Source organism: Eschscholzia californica, unplaced genomic scaffold (assembly GCF_041429995.1).
Source record: "Eschscholzia californica isolate CP2 unplaced genomic scaffold, dmEscCali1.0.p SCAF_5, whole genome shotgun sequence".
Taxonomy (NCBI): domain Eukaryota; kingdom Viridiplantae; phylum Streptophyta; class Magnoliopsida; order Ranunculales; family Papaveraceae; genus Eschscholzia; species Eschscholzia californica.
In genome coordinates, this window is record NW_028238472.1 from 51105478 (window position 1) to 51121653 (window position 16176).

Below are 16176 nucleotides of genomic sequence, written 5' to 3' on the forward strand. Positions count from 1 at the left end.
AAATTATTAGGACGATTTTCCCAGTTTTTTCTTTTTTTCCATCAGAAATGGACTTTCACACATAAAATAGCCTATCAAACAGTGGAAAAACGATTTTCCTACAAAAATCGATGTTCCGACCATATTTTCAAACCAATCAAACGGACCCCTAAAGTCATCGTTCACCGCCCCTCTCAATCGAGCACATAACTGATTTTGGGCGGGTCCCACTTTCTATATCTCCTCTCTCCATTCTCACCAAAACTCTCTCTTTCTCTAGAATCAAACCAGATACCTTGGATTCGTTTGAAGATTCGATTAAGATGGAAAATCAAGGTAATTTTGATGATGTTTTTAGTTTTTGTTCGATCATCCATAGGATAATTTTGCCCTAATTTTTTCAATGTTTATAATGAACCATATGATTTGTGTCTACTGTTGATTCCTTCCACTGGAACTAACTGCATCTTACATCCTCATTTTCAAAACCTAGTCCCCTATGAAACCCTAGTTCTCTCTTTCTCGCTCAACATCCTTTGATTTTGCCTTCTTAGGGTTAAATTTCTTTGTAATTTTACAGGGCTAATTGTCCCCCAGGTGAAACATCAAAAGAAGAAATGGAATCGAACTCTTTAACCGGTATAATCATGTAATTTCCACTCTGATTTCTGCTTGATTATGATCCTGGTGAGTTGGGAAGTACTTTTCTTGTATGGGTATCAATCCAAAAGTGTAATCATTTCATATCTTATTAGTAATCTTAATAAGAAACTAAACCTATGATTCGCATTCGATTAGTGTTTCCCTGGACGAAGAAGAACAATCGGAGACAGAACTAAAACCTAATATATAGAAGACAAAGAAAAGAGAAAGAGATGATCTCGAACAAACGTAAGAGTCTTTTCAAGGAAGCTGCTGAAGTTTGCGTCGAATGTGATGCTAAGATTGCAATAGTTACTTTCGATAATGATTCTGGCGAGGTGCATACTTTCGGCCATGATTCTGTTGACTCAGTACTTGATAGTTACTAAATGGTGTTCAAGAAGAAGAAGAAAACAAGAAGAAGAAACCAGATGATTATCAAATAAGTGTTGGTGGTGAAGGTACTAGTAGTAAGTTTTGGTGGGAAGACATAAATGTTAATTAACTATCGTTCGAAGAATTTCAAAAACTTAGGAACAGAGTGCTGAATATGAAGAGAAATGTCCGCATGAGAATCGAGGAGCTTGTAGCATCTTCTTCATCCTCATCGGCAGCAGCTCAAGCAATTGTCGATTCTACTGCCGATCCTGCTGCTGCTCTTCCTATTGGTTTTCGTCCAGCTCTGCCATCTCAAAGTGAAGATGCTTCTGTTTAGTTGTCATGGAGAAAAATGAAATTTTCACTTCCTTTGGGTTGAGATTCCAAGGTGATTTTGATAGTTTCTGAATATCATCACACTGACTCTTTATGCATTTACTCTCTGAGTTGAGATATAGATGGTGTCCCTTGTTTTAGGTGTGTTTTCTTCTTAGGTGTTGCCTAAGTTTGCATTTTTAGTTTTTTGATTATATGTGGTTTTCAGTTCTTATTGGCACTCTTTTATAATCTGTTTCCTAATTGACCGAGACTGCCATTCTTTCACAAGCTAGAGAGGGAGAGAGATTACAGAGAGAGGAGGGAGAAGTGAGAAAGAGGAGAGAAGAGCGAGGGGAATCAGGGGAGAAAGGAAGAGATCGCTCTTTGGTAAGGCGCAAAAGAACACTAATAGAGAGAGAAAGAGAGTGCTAGCCAATCTTGGGTTGTTCTGGCGAAGTCTAATTCCTATGCACCATCTCTTCATAGCCCTAAACCGTCTCACACTTCAACGCCCCACATGGAGTGTGCGTTGAGTCTAAGGGTTGAAGCGCATGGCGGAGGCTAATACCGGTTACCCTATCTCTACATAGTGAGAGGGCTGCTCTTGGGTTGATCACAGGTGTTAATCGGGCAATATCCCGTGGCCAACCCATCTAACTACTCAGTAGGTAACTACGAGAGAGAAGAAAAAACAATAAAGACATACTGTTAGTTTTGATAAAAGTAAAAACTACATTATTGAAGCAAAATGTGCTAAAAAAACTGGCCATACCGACTAATCTTCCGCTAAGTGTGCTAAAAAACTGGCCATACCGACTAATCAAAAACCTGTGAATTTAAATAGATGAAGAAACAGGACTAAATTGTCCCAAGATAACATCTCTCAGCTCTCACGCAACGACACTTGCAGGCTCTTCTAGATCGAAATAAGATGGCAAATTAGGGTTGTGGTGATGTGAGCTGCCTTAAGTTGTACTTCGCTAACTCCTTGTACTTTTCAACCACGCCAATCATGCACAGAGTCTGGAACATACCGATATCGAACACATAATTAGAAAAGTTGGTTGCAACAAATTCTAAGCTACTAGGAATACAAATTCTAAGCTACTAGGGAGGAAATTTATACTCAATTCAGCCCTCAAATTCTAAGCAAAATCATCAAAAGTGTGTGTGTGTGCCATGTTTTAAAAAAATCTCAAGGTGAACACCTCGAGGCTATGTAAATAAAATCGAGAATGAAACGTGCACATCTGAAAAGTCATGAGTTATCTTTGAGTTGTTGGGCAACACAAAAATATTAGTGTTTTTGTTTGTTAAACACTAAGGACTTTATACTATGGTAGTAAAGTAGAAAAACTATGTTATTTTTTACAAGATTGATATCATTGTCCTTACAAAAAAGTATAATATATGCCTTTCACGAATCTAGGTGTACGCCTCGAGGCGCCGCCTCACCTTGTGAGAGAGCAAACCGCCTTCAAGTGTAAAAACGTATTTTAAACCATTGTGTGTGTCTGTTACTATATATATATTTTCATTTGAAACAAATAGTGGGGAAAGAATGAAAACAAGAGAGAGAGAGAGAGAGAGAGAGAGAGAGAGAGAGAGAGAGAGAGAGAGAGAGAGAGAGAGAGAGAGAGAGAAGAAACAATGAAAATCAGAAACAAATATTGGGGCGGGAAGAATACCTTGCAAATTTGAACAATGATGGTCTTATCCGGAGTGTTAAGATCCACTTTATGAGGCTCAGGAACAGATTTAGCAACCGCAGTAATTATTTTCATTCGATCTATACCAGTATTTGCACGAGCTTCATATAATACTGCAAACTGCCAATACAGATCAAATGTGAAAGGAACTCAAGCGAACAATCATATCTTTTATCAGTAAATAAGTATGAATTGAATGCCGAAGTATCTTATAGACATTAATGGCTTCCATAAAATTTGAAATCCCATTCAACACTTAAAAATATTCTTCGTCTCAATAAACCGTATCGGTACAGTATCTACACTTCAACAGCTTGATGGGCGCAAGGGAAAAAAGACGGGGTGGCGTGGAGGAGTTTGTAATTGCCGGAGCCGCGGAGCAGGGTGGACCTCGCAGAGGAGTTTAAATGGCGGGTGGGGTAGGCTGGTTCAGTGAAGACCGGGCCTGGTCTGGGCGAGGACAGCCTGGCCTGGTTGGGGGCGAGGAAAGCCTGGTCTCGTAAGAAGGGGGAAGGCTGGGCTGGCGGTGAGGGCAGTTTAACACCATCATTAGGTTGGGTATAGGTAGTCATTTTAGACCTCGTCATAGAGATTATACTAAACTGGTATGCATTAGTCAGTCGAATTAACAAATAGATGATAATTAGCAATACCTTTAGGGAAGTTGGGCCTTCCGCTGGAAAGTATTGTTCAATAAGAGGCTTGATTGCTTTCGAAATCTCCTCTTCAGAAGCATAGCATGTCACTTCAACTGGTAACACTCTCAATATGAACCTACCGAAGTTTGCAATGAGATTAGAAACTCTGTGATTAAGAGAAAGTAATAAATTTAATATAATCGAATGCATAAGAACAACAAAAGCACCTCGACATGTGTTTCTTTGAAGCTGCAGCTGATGTCATCATGTGCTGCACGATCTCGCAAGGGCCTGGACCTCCATCTCGTTTGAGCAATTGGACAAAGATGCAACCATTACAACCTGAATCGAGACTAACAAGCCGTCTCTGTTCCAATAGAATAAGTGGTTCTCGTTAATTTGTATAAAGATCTCATTTGATAGAAGAAACAGATACACAAAATCAAAGAACAGAGAATTTTTAAGTAAAAGAGATTGATTAAAAAATGAGATATAACAAAGAAGACTATTATGCCAGTAAGTCAGTAAGCGGGCTAATGCCAAGGGAAAGAACAATTATAAGCTGAAAAAACATAAACATCCTTTTATCCAAGAAAAGAGCGGATCGGAACAAAATGATGACTACTCACTACTACATACAGCCAGGTTATGATGTTAGTATGTTACTGTTATCGTGTAAACCGGAATCAGACAAATGTTGCTGATTACACTTTTTATAGACGTCAGAAATACCCAACTTGGGCTAGAACAGCATACTAAGTCGTCAATGAAACATCAACATGAGAAAATGGGCAATTTAGGCAAGCATTAGCAATTCACATTCAATATACAAAGTAGAATGAAATTTCGTGAAGGGGGAATTCCTGTATTTACCTTGCTTCGATCACCTAACTCCTTGATCTCATCTTCAATTAGCTTATCTATAGATTTTTCTTCAGTTTTTGCGACAACTTTAATTGGTTTCTCCTCAGTTTTCTCAGAAACTATATCTTCAGTTTCGGGTACACCTTCAATTAGTTTCTCATCTGTTTTATCGGAAACTATATCTTCACCTTTTGGAGCAACTTCAACTGATTTCTCCTCAGTTTTGTCAGAACTTGCATCTTCAGATGCAACTGTTTCTAAGCGTGGTTTCTTTGTTAAGACCTCATCCTTCTCACTTGTTTGATGCTCGTTATTGGCGGCTTCCTCTTCATGTTGTTCTGACTTGCCCTCCTCCCCGTTGGCATCATCATCTTCATCATCACTAGAAGAATCAGAATCTGCAAACTTGATTATTTTGTTTACGGGTTTAGTTGGAGCAAGTGCAACCACAGACTTCTCACTCACTCCATCAATTAGCTCATCGTAAAACTGCAATAATAAATTATAGTTTAACTTACAAGTGGAGGTGCAAACCGAAGTAGATTTCATTTTATTAAGCCAAAATGAAAAAGTTCTATATTACGGTAAGTTACTGAGGACGTGATCATATCAATCACATTCTATAAAACAATTGCCGATAAAGACAAGATTCGATCATTGTCACCGAAAGAGAAAAATAACTCATGCCGTGCTTCTACTATTGAATTATAAGTAATTTAGCATAAGAATATCCGTAAGTGATGTTATATACTACTGATACCATTCAACCAAATACCTAGAATTTCGATTACCCACATTAACAAATCAATCAAATAGATTAAAACACCAAATATGAAGGATGAATTTCATGTCATAGAAAAAAAAACAACATAACCCCAATTAAAGAAGTAACACAAAACATGAGAATTATAATCAAATATGAAACACCCAAAAAGATTCAAACTTTTAAATAAGAAAACAGATACTTAGGTCTATACCCAAACCTAAACCACAATCAGAAAAGAAATACACATACAGTATCAATAACATTAATGGCTTCCTGGGTAGCTTGGCGTTCTCTTCCACCATCACAAGTAAGGAAGAATCCTTGAACTCCTGGGTGTAATGGGTATGAACCCTTTTTCACAGCTTTCTGTTACAACACAAAATTGAAATTTTTAAACACATAAATACTACTAATTTAGTAGATCTCTGAGATTAATAACAACTACCCATTCAAATTTAAGATCAATTAGTTAGTTAAAAATCCAATTTTTATCTTCAAGAGGTTTATTCCGAACTTAGCTAAGAAGTTTGCAGACAAGTAGAGATAAAAAAGGATAGAGTTTTAGAGAGAGAAAGAGGAATACGTTGAAGGGTAGATAGCGATTCTTTCTCTTCTTGTTGTTGCCGTTGTTGGAGGAACGGGGTTTATTTTCGGCGGCCATTAGAGAGAGAGAGAGAATTTTTCAGTGAACTCTGTGTTTCTTATGCCGTTCCCTTTAAAATACGCCAGAACCAGTTCTGGTTTTGTGCTGGTGCTAACATGCGCTTTGTGTTAAGAGCGCGGTTTAGTTAACCCACGTTTAAACGTGTGTGGGGATGGTTGGGGATGATGGGGGGTAGTGGAGCAAGACTTTCGCAGACTCTTGAGAGTCCGCGAAAGTCTGAGGCATTCAAATCCAGACATTTGAGAGTCCACGAAAGTCTGAGGCATTCAAATCCAGACATTTGAGAGTCCACGAAAGTCTGAGGCATTCAAATCCAGACATTTGAGAGTCTATGAAAGTCCGAGGCATTCGATTGTAGACAAAATATGTCCCAGACTTTGGTGGACTTCATAGTTTGATGAATTTGTGAAGGATTTGGGACAAATTTGGAAGCCAAAATGTCTTTCAAAAAACAAGAGACATTTGAAGTCCATCATGTGATCAAAAAACAATAATAATATTAAAATAATAAATGTCTACCAAATGTGATTAAACAATAATAATAATATTAAAATAATAAATGTCTACCAAATGTCCATCAATGTCCACAAATATTCACAGATGTCTACGAAAGTCGAAAAATATATTTTTGAAATGTTAGTATAAACATATTATTTCATGTGATTAAACAATAATAATAATAATATTAAAATAGTAAATGTCTACCAAATGTCCATCAATGTCCACAAATATTCACAGATGTCTACGAAAGTCGAAAAATATATTTTTGAAATGTTAGTATAAACATATTATTTCATGTGATTAAACAATAATAATAATATTAAAATAATAAATGTCTACCAAATGTCCATCAATGTCCACAAATATTCACAGATGTCTACGAAAGTCGAAAAATATATTTTTGAAATGTTAGTATTAATATATTATTTCATGTGATTAAATAATAATAATAATAATAATATTAAAATAATAAATGTATACCAAATGTCCATCAATGTCCACAAATATTCACAGATGTCTACGAAAGTCGAAAAATATATTTTTGATTAGCACAAATATAATATGCATTACACATTTTGTCAATGGACTGAAGATCTTAAAATGTCCCTAGGACATTTTGTCTATGGATCAAATGTCTTAAAATGTCTATAAAGACATTTTGTCTACAAACTCTCAATGTCTTGAAAATGTCTATGAACACATGTTGTCTATAATAACTCATCCGAAATGTCTTGAAATGTCTTGAAATGTCTACGGGACATTTTGTCTATGAAAGTCTGTGAAAGTCCCGCTCCACTACCCCCTTAATGTATAAATGTAATAGTTGGTGATCCCTATATTCATTATGAGGAGTGTTAATAGGTAAATGTACAACCATTTAACTTATATTTTTTTGAAAATGAAAATAACTTAGGGAGTAGTGAATTGAAATATTTGCTGACAACCTTCGCCAAATTTTATCAACCATAAAATATAGTACTTCAAAGTTATTAAACAGAATGTATATTCAAATAGTAAATTCATGAAATTTTGTATGAACGAATGGTTCTTTAGATTGACCTCATTGGAGAAAGAAAGATTAAGGTATATAGTAAATTCATGAAATTTCGGAGGGAAGCGAGACCTTCGTGAATGGAGAGTCTATTAAGGTATATAAGATTAAGGTGTTTAAATAGAGAGAGATGAATATAATTTGTATATTAATTTGATATTTTTAGGTCAGTAAGTATACTTAATTTTAAGGACCTACAAATACAAACTGTTATTTTGGTTCTATCTGCGACCCCGACACCATCTCTGTCTCATCTTTCTCCCTCTCTCCACAACCCCTTCGTCACCAGCGACAGTGATAACTTCTTCACAAATTACAAACGAAATTTTTTTCCAGGTAAAACCGTCATGACAAAGAGGAAGTGGGTGGGGGTGCGTGGTCAGTGTGGTGACTGACGATGGTGTGCGGTCAGGCGTGGCCGTGGTGGTGATGGTGATGTTGAAGGAGTTGGGGATGGAGGTAAAGATGAAGATACTTCTTCAGCAAACGTAGAGGTGGTAGATTAAATGAGCCACAACCATGTTGGTCTGATACTCTGATATAGAAAATGAGAAATTGGGAAATTTCATGGCATTCCTTTAGTTAAAGTAAACCAATGATTTTTTCAGTCCTCAAAACATCATTTAACGGATATAGATCAAACCATTACAAAAAGTACTAAAGTAGCACTTGGAAAGAACAAAAGAGGCAAAAATAACTACTGGTTATAAATTAAGGACCAAATAATAAATTACCCATGATTTGAATTCCAATAGTGAGTGAGCAGTAGCTCTCACTGATACCTAATTTTACTTGACATCATAATCCACTCCTTATATATCCAACGGTTAGTAATCATTATCTGAAAATCCAACGGCCAATGACCATGAAAGTAGATAACTAATTTCCATCATAGTTATACGCTATCACCATCTTGCTTCAAAAATGGTAAATGAACTCCACTCTCTCTCTACTGTGTTTTTTCTCTCTCTACTCCATTCTCTCCAATGGCAGTTAGACCTTCTTCTTCTTCTCTCTCATCAAATCAACATTCTTTCGCTTCCCGTTTAATTCTACTATTAACAGTTCTACCATTAACCCTAGCTGCTTTTGCTTTTGTTCTTCAATGGAGAGGTGGTTTAAATGATCCAACTACTCGTTGGTCTCCTGATAAACATCAGTTTCCTGGTGGAATGGGTACTTCAAATCCTCCTTCAAATACCCTTCAATCATCAAGTTCTTCTTCTACATCTGATTGTTTGGATATTCTTGGTCGGACTTCTTCTCCTTCTTTTCCTTATGATCGTGATTGGAAGTTAAATTATGATTCTAATCTTAAACCTAAGGTTAGTTAAACCTATTATGTTTAAGTTAAGTTTGATTTAATATCATCTTTTGAGTTTTGGGTTTTGTTTGTTTAATGGTATTTGGTATAAGAATGAATTTGGGGATCTGGGTTGGGGGTTTGGAAACATTTGATTTTGTGTTTAGGTTTATAAAAATTGAGTCTTTGTCTTCATACATGCTGTTTTTTAATGCAGTATTTGTATAAACTTTACTAATGTTGTTTGGTTTGGTTAGGAATAAGATTTGTAGAGATCGATAATTCGACATTGTTAGTAGCTTATATGATTTTCGATTCTAAGAAAAAGGGTATCGCAAAGCAAACCCACCCATTGCCTAGGTTTGGGATTCCCTATGGAGGAATCTCGCTTCCGATGCATTCATTTCCCGTGTACCAAACACCATTTTGAATACGATTCATGGTGATGGGATTCCATTTCTGACCCCCAAACATGGGCATTGTACTAGAAACATGGGAGCTTGTTGTTGGCCCGTGGAATAGTGTTTGTGTCTAAACATGCACTTGTTTGTGATGGTGTGCCATATTTTATGTTTTAATACAATGCTAGTTGGAATATTTTTGATGTTTGAGCTATGAAATGCAAAGAGTTGTGAAACTCGCTATATCTTTATGGTTGAAAATTGGAAAAGTTAACTGGTCCCTGTAGTTAACTTGTTCATTTAGGGTAGATTCTTCATGTTCCAATAGTAATATGTGGATTTGGTGTTATGGTATGTTTTTATTTGTTGATAATTGGCGATATGTTATGTCGTTATTTGCTCAGAAAGTGCTAACTTAAGTAGAATGTCATTGTTTTCCAAATGCTCTACGGTTTGGATGTGATATATATATATATATATATATATCAATCTTATAGTAAAATTTCCTTAACTTTTCTCCTTATCTTGCCTTAACCGAATGTGTGGACTGTGGGATTAAAATCCTGTAATTTGTTACTCCGAGGATTTTCCGTAGGATCTCATGTAATTGGTTTCTACTTTCTAGGATACATCAAGTGAGCTTACACAGAGGTCGCACATTTTGTTGATTTTTATAAATATTGTATGTGTATGATGGACAATATTGAGTTTTGGGTTTTATTTGTTTAGGTTAATGGTATTGGTATAAGAATGAATTTGGGGATCTGGGTTGGGGGTTTGGAAACATTTGATTTTGTGTTTAAGTTTATAAAAATTGAGTCTGTCTTCATAAATGCAGTTTTTGAATGCCGTATTTGTATAAACTTTACTAATGTTGTTTGGTTTGGTTAGGAATAAGATTTGTAGAGAATTGATATTGTTAGTACATTATATGATTTTCGATTCTAAGAAAAAGGGTATCGCAGAGCAAGCCCACCATTGCCTAGGTTTGGGATTCCCTGTGAGGAATCACATTTCTGATTCATTCCCGTGTACCAAACACCACTTTGAATACGATTCATGGTGATGGGATTTCATTTCCGACCCCCCAAACATGGCCATTGTACTGGAAACATGCACTTGTTTGTGATGGTGTGTCATATTTTATGTTGTAATACAATGCTAGTTGGATTGGAATATTTTTGATGTTTGAACTTTGAAATGCAAAGAGTTGTGAAACTCAACTATCTCTTTATGGATGAAAATTGGAAAAGTAAAATGGCCCCTGTAGTTAACTTGTTCATTTAGGGTAGATTCTTCATGTTCCAATAGTAATATGTGGATTTGGTGTAATGATATGTTTTTATTTGTTGATAATTGGCGATATGTTATGCCATTATTTGCTCAGAAAGTGTTAACTTAAGTATAATGTCATTGTTTTCGAAATGCTCAATGGTTTGGATGTGAAATTCCTTAATTTTTTTTTCTCCTTAATCTTGCCTTAACCAAATGTGTGGGATTATAATCCTCTAATTGGTTACTCTGAGGATTTTCCGTAGGATCTCATGAAATTTGGTTTCTACTTTCTAGGATACATCACGTGGGCTTACACAGAGGGTTGCACATTTTGTTGATTTTTATAAATATTCTATGTGTTATGACGAACATTTTATTATGAATGCAGATATGTGTTACGACGAGTACATCTGCTGACCTAGATCAGATTCTACCATGGCTTTTTTACCATAAGGTTCTTGGTGTCACAACCTTTTTTCTATTCGTTGAAGGGAAGGCTGCATCGCCAAATGTTACCGCAGTTCTGGAATCCATTCCTGTCAGTTTGTATCTTTCATGCATGCATTCTTCTACTTGGTTAATTTATTAATGTAGACAGGAATGTATTGGTCCCCTTGAACTTACTTGCTTATGTTTTTTATGCTTCTTCTCCAGGGAGTAAAATTGGTATACCGAACAAAAGAGCTAGAGGAGCAACAAGCTAAAAGGTGCCTTCCATACTATTTGGAGTCTTCAATTTTTTTTATTGTTATTTTGATGCTGTCTGGGGAATTTTTTCAAGTAGCTGGACTACCTTTCTCTAAATTGCATTAGATGATAGGGTATATATATTTCTTTGAATAGAGAAAAAAAATCAAAACTAAAAGATCTGGACATACAAGTAAAAAGGAAAAGACCATACAATAGAGAGAAAGGTCTCCAGCCTCTTACTAATAGTAGAGTCCCTAAACGACATTCTAAGTGTCCAATACAAAATACAAGGTCTATAGTTAGGGTACACATGCCCATGGCCATGGGTAGAGTGGGACACTATTGTGCTGTCTGGCTTCTCAATATGTAACCTTTTCTTTCAGAAATATGTAAGCTATCTCTTTCCTCGAAACATGACCTAATGTTGTTCAAAAAACTATATAACTTTATGTTCTCTGAAAGATTTGTAAATATGGATCCTGAAGTCTGTTAAAGCACAAAAGGCGGTATTAACGTTGCCATACTCTCCTCCCCTTGCGTACGGTGTACCCATTCCCTTTTCCGGTGGATTCGCGATCCATTACTCCAAATTAGCATGGGGGGTTTTTAGATTTTTGTAGTAACTTGTTAGGTTCTAAGTTTTATTGAGACCAGATGTCTGACAGTAGGTGTATCTATTGTAAATGCATCATAAAGAGTATATACTATATTACTATGTATTGTCTAGGGAAATAGTCCAAAACCAACCGCAACCGAAAATAGCATACGGAGAAGTATACTCCTAGCGTACCCAATACTCACATGTTAGATTTTACGATGTTCAAGAAACTAGATGATCTTCCTAGTATTTCTATCAAATTTTTTACCTTTTGTAGTGTACTGTTTAGTTTTTTATGTTTGTTCTAACATATGAACATATTGCGTTTAGTTGTTTGATTACTTGGCTAGCTATATAGTGACGGAGTCGATTTAGTTTCATTTTTTGCCTTTACCTCTTCGTAATCTTTTTTACAAATTTGTGTATTCCTCTTGTGATCCTTAGTCGAATCTGGAATGAGACTTGGCTGTCTAGCTTTTTCTACAAACCTTGCAACTATGAATTATTTGTAAAGCAGTCCCTCAACATGGAGATGGCTATTGTCATGGCAAGGGTAAGATATGCTTCCACTTACAAGGCTTTGTAATATTTTACGTTTTTACGAGTAGGCAAATGTAAATCATTTTAACTAAGGAACTGTATTCTCTATGTTAAACGTCCCATCACAGGATGCTGCTGCGGATTGGATAATTCATCTCGACACTGATGAGTTATTACATCCAGCAGGTGCCCGAGAGTACTCTTTGAGGCAGTTGCTCTTGGACGTGCCTAGCAATGTAGACATGGTTATCTTCCCAAATTATGTGAGTGGACCAATCTGCTTTTAGTTCAAAATTGCGTTTTATTCTAAAGATACGATAATGTTGTCAATTTCATAATATATTGCTGATGGCCCTTTACTCCTTGATGTCTTGGTAGTATCATTTTTTTATTGAATAACCAGTTATAGCCGTTTAATTATGATCGTATTTCAGGAGAGTAGTGTTGAACGAGATGATATCAAGGATCCATTTGGCGAGGTAAACTTTTTGCACACTTTTGAAATTTGACAGATATTTGATATCTTTTATATTGCAAAGACATGAACAAGTAGCTGCATCTCTTGAATCACATGCCATGTATGCATCCGTGATGTTGTTTTACTATTTATTTTCTTGGAATTTTATATGTTCTTAAACCATTCGAGCTTCTTTTAGCGCTGCCAAAGAGTCAAAATAGAGTTTATCACATGCGGGTTTTTTGTTTTGTTACGTTGCATGAGTTAGCTCTCCTTGTGGCTCGCAATACAATACAAGTAGCTTAGCTAGCAACTATACTGATTTTATTGAAGTGCTGATGTGCTATACAAAAAGTCAATAAATTATATTTATATTTGTGTAAGTCCTAAAACAGATGTAATACTCAATGGTCGGAGTTTTCCGTTTGTTCGTTGAGTGATTAAGTACCACACTGTTTGGCTTGTCCACTATCACACTATGATAAGTTACAATAACATTGTTACAGCTATAAAAACGTGAAGTAGCATCAGATTTCGTGTGTATTTACTCTGTTACATTTACCGACAGGTTTCGACGTTTTTATGCACGTTTTCTTTTTTGTACTGCTGGTTTACCCAAGCTACATTTTGCCAACAGGTTTCAATGTTTAAGAAGAATTATGACCATCTTCCGAAAGATACATATTTTGGCATGTATAAAGAATCAACCCGTGGCAACCCAAATTACTTTCTAACTTATGGAAACGGGAAATCAGCAGCTCGGGTTCAAGAACATCTTCGTCCTAACGGTGCACATAGATGGCATAACTACATGAAAACCCCAAAGTAGGACGCTCCCATCTTATTATTATATATTTTGAAATGCCTTCCGTTCATCTAGTTGCCTAGTCCATAACTTCTATATATAGGTGCTTTAACATGGCTTTATCTTAAAAGTTTGTTTACGGAAGTAGTATCATGTTTGGTTAGTCACGTTTAATATATGTAACATTTTCATTCATCTTTGGTAGTGAGATCAAATTGGAGGAGGCTGCTGTTCTGCATTACACGTACTCGAAATTTTCAGACTTGACTTCTAGACGTGATCGCTGTAGCTGCAAGCCTACAAAAGAGGATGTGAAAAGATGTTTTATGTTGGAATTCGACAGATCGGTAAGTGACATTGATACTTCCCTTTATACAACCACAATTTAAAGTAGAATGTGAAGGCGAAGGAGTAATAACAAGGCCCTAAAAATGGCCTAAGTTAGAGTCATAAGCAGCCAAAGCTGCTTCATACTTCATACTAGTGAACACATCAAGAAGTGTCTGAACTGCACAAAATAAAGTTTCTTTTAAAAAATGAAAACGTTAGCTAACTAATTGAATTTTTGAAACTGCAGGCCTTCATAATCGCTTCCACTGCTACAAGGGAAGAAATGCTCCGATGGTAAAATCCGACTATCTGTTTTAACTTTTTCTATTTGAAAGCTATAGTACAATAAAAAAAAGTCAAAGTGCCAACACAAACCTACAAAATGAACCACAAAGCTAATTCTGCGTATTTACTTAACTCGATTTATCAAAATCTTGTTTGCTGGTTTAGTACGATTATCCAGTTTTTCTTTTGTTAGTTCACTTAATCATGGTATTTTTCCTTCTCCAAAGGTACCGCGAACACATCGTGTGGGCTGATAAATCAGTAAACATAAAACTTCTAAGAAAGGGCATCTTGACTCGCATCTATACACCCATGGTAAGTTTCATTACTTCAAGTTTTCAAGAGAAATAGTAACAACAGTTTGTTTGTGTCCTGTCTTTATCGATTATTTGGTTGAGATCGAAGGTTGTGTTTCAACAATCACAACTTCAGATTAATTACCATGCTGTGTATATTTGGCTGTGAAGTGGCATAAAAGTAATTATATTTCCAGAGATTGACCATATCTTTGGCTATGATCCATAGAAAGATTGCCTAAATGAAGCACAGTATGACTGGTATTGAGACGAGTTCTAAGTCAAATGCTATCGGAGCATAGGAGGCTCTCTCTCAAGTCTTGGCGGATGATGTGAAACCAAAGTTTCATATACAAGGCACTTAATCCTACATTGCTTAGAAACACCTTTCAGACCTAGGTTAAAAGACCTTGTCTTGCATAGCGGATAGGCCTTTTAGGTGGTTTGACGTCTAGATTGATCAGGTGGAGAAGCCTGGGGTCTTAGGGAAGCCCATGGCACGAAAAGACCTTGTACCATGTAGGACTAGGCTACTGCGCCCCGGGTTGTGCCTAAATCAAGAACAATAAACTGGTATTTGGATGGGCATCACATCAATTCATCTTTCAGAGATTCTTCGGATTACTTATCTATTTCCCTTCGTCTCTGTTTGCAGGAAATTGTCAAAGGTCTACGTGAATCTGGCGTTTTTGGATCTGTTATAGCATCTGCACAAAAGCTTTCAAAGGATAAGTTCTTATCTTCTATTGAGAGCAATAATTCTTCTAAAGCCAAACCATCTGAAACACTAGCAACAAGAAAGATCGGCAAAGATAAGGAATCTAAGGCAACAGTGAGGAAGGTTTTAGAGATAGAATATAATGGTTACCACGAAGCTGCCATTCCACCATTATCTCCTCCGACTGTGGAAGATATTCGCTCAGACGAGTGAATGGCATTGGACGCTCAAGGCACATGGGCCGTTCTCGTTCTAATACAACCCTAGATGTGTGTAAGTGGGGTTTATGTATGTTTGCCGTAGTTGTATTTCCCGATCCCGATCATAATCCAAGCGATATGTACATTAGAGGTTTTAGTAGTTACTCTTCAGAAGAGAGAGTGCATGTTCATCAGTTCATGATATTCCTCTTCTTCTTACAATCTGAGAGATTTGAATCATGACCAGTTTGCTTATGTATAGAAGAAATTAGCTTTGTATTTCTCGATCCGTTTAATTTGGGAATGGTAGATTCAATTCTTGTGGAGCTTTTTTATTGTATGAATTTCTTGAAGCTCAGTTCTTCGATCTGCATGAAGATGATTCCAAGACTAATTTCAGAAATTATATTCTCCATATATGTTTACTTCTTTGGACGGACAAAAACTTTGCGTAGATTTTTGTCATAGGTTATCTTCGCTAAAATGAACGATGTCTGTTTTTGTTAATTCGATGTATGATTTGTCTGAACGATTGACTCAAGTTGACTTTGTTCAGTGAGGGGTGGGAATCGGTCGGACTCGAGAGCCCACATGCAGCTTTCTTTCGGGCTGGAGCGAATCAGGTAGTTTACTCTTGTGACCATTAAGATTGGTGAGCGGACTCAGGGCGGACATATCTTGATTTCCTGATGCCCACAACCCGCCCGAGCCCACCAAGTAAATCTTTTTCCAAACTTAAGTTTACCAAGATCCAATAGATGAACGAAT

The 16176-nt window shown here is 36.5% G+C and overlaps 2 protein-coding genes and 1 long non-coding RNA gene across 3 annotated transcripts; 2 read left to right on the forward strand and 1 right to left on the reverse strand.

Annotated features, from left to right (window-relative positions):
* The first annotated feature begins 163 nt into the window (after positions 1-163).
* On the forward strand, positions 164-1578 carry LOC147540338 (uncharacterized). Its single transcript, XR_015225820.1, has 3 exons — positions 164-315; positions 560-618; positions 778-1578. It is a non-coding gene; the product is annotated as an uncharacterized LOC147540338 (long non-coding RNA).
* A 451-nt stretch (positions 1579-2029) lies between these two features.
* Positions 2030-6095, reverse strand: LOC147540339 (THUMP domain-containing protein). The gene is made up of 7 exons (XM_086642487.1): positions 5878-6095; positions 5544-5660; positions 4538-5017; positions 3892-4031; positions 3680-3800; positions 3006-3146; positions 2030-2340 (listed from the first exon to the last, which is right to left on the reverse strand). Exons 1-7 carry the CDS (start codon positions 5953-5955, stop codon positions 2257-2259), a joined length of 1161 nt encoding a protein of 386 aa, XP_086498613.1. The 5' UTR covers positions 5956-6095; the 3' UTR covers positions 2030-2256.
* Positions 6096-8266: 2171 nt separating this feature from the next.
* LOC147540340 (glycosyltransferase-like KOBITO 1) lies at positions 8267-15811 on the forward strand. Its single transcript, XM_086641133.1, has 11 exons — positions 8267-8835; positions 10878-11027; positions 11144-11196; positions 12222-12330; positions 12446-12580; positions 12752-12796; positions 13412-13599; positions 13785-13926; positions 14157-14203; positions 14422-14509; positions 15146-15811. Exons 1-11 carry the CDS (start codon positions 8497-8499, stop codon positions 15419-15421), a joined length of 1572 nt encoding a protein of 523 aa, XP_086497259.1. The 5' UTR covers positions 8267-8496; the 3' UTR covers positions 15422-15811.
* The last annotated feature ends 365 nt before the right edge of the window (positions 15812-16176 follow it).

Coding starts and splice junctions, on each gene's coding strand:
- LOC147540339 (XM_086642487.1), bottom strand. CDS start 5,955: ATGGCCGCCGAAAATAAACCCCGTTCCTCCAACAACGGCAACAACAAG. Junction 3,801..3,891: donor TCAAAGAAACACATGTCGAG/GTGCTTTTGTTG, acceptor AAACTTCGGTAG/GTTCATATTGAGAGTGTTAC. Junction 2,341..3,005: donor TCATTGTTCAAATTTGCAAG/GTATTCTTCCCG, acceptor GGTATGTTCCAG/ACTCTGTGCATGATTGGCGT.
- LOC147540340 (XM_086641133.1), top strand. CDS start 8,497: ATGGCAGTTAGACCTTCTTCTTCTTCTCTCTCATCAAATCAACATTCT. Junction 12,331..12,445: donor TGGCTATTGTCATGGCAAGG/GTAAGATATGCT, acceptor GTCCCATCACAG/GATGCTGCTGCGGATTGGAT. Junction 14,204..14,421: donor AGGGAAGAAATGCTCCGATG/GTAAAATCCGAC, acceptor CCTTCTCCAAAG/GTACCGCGAACACATCGTGT.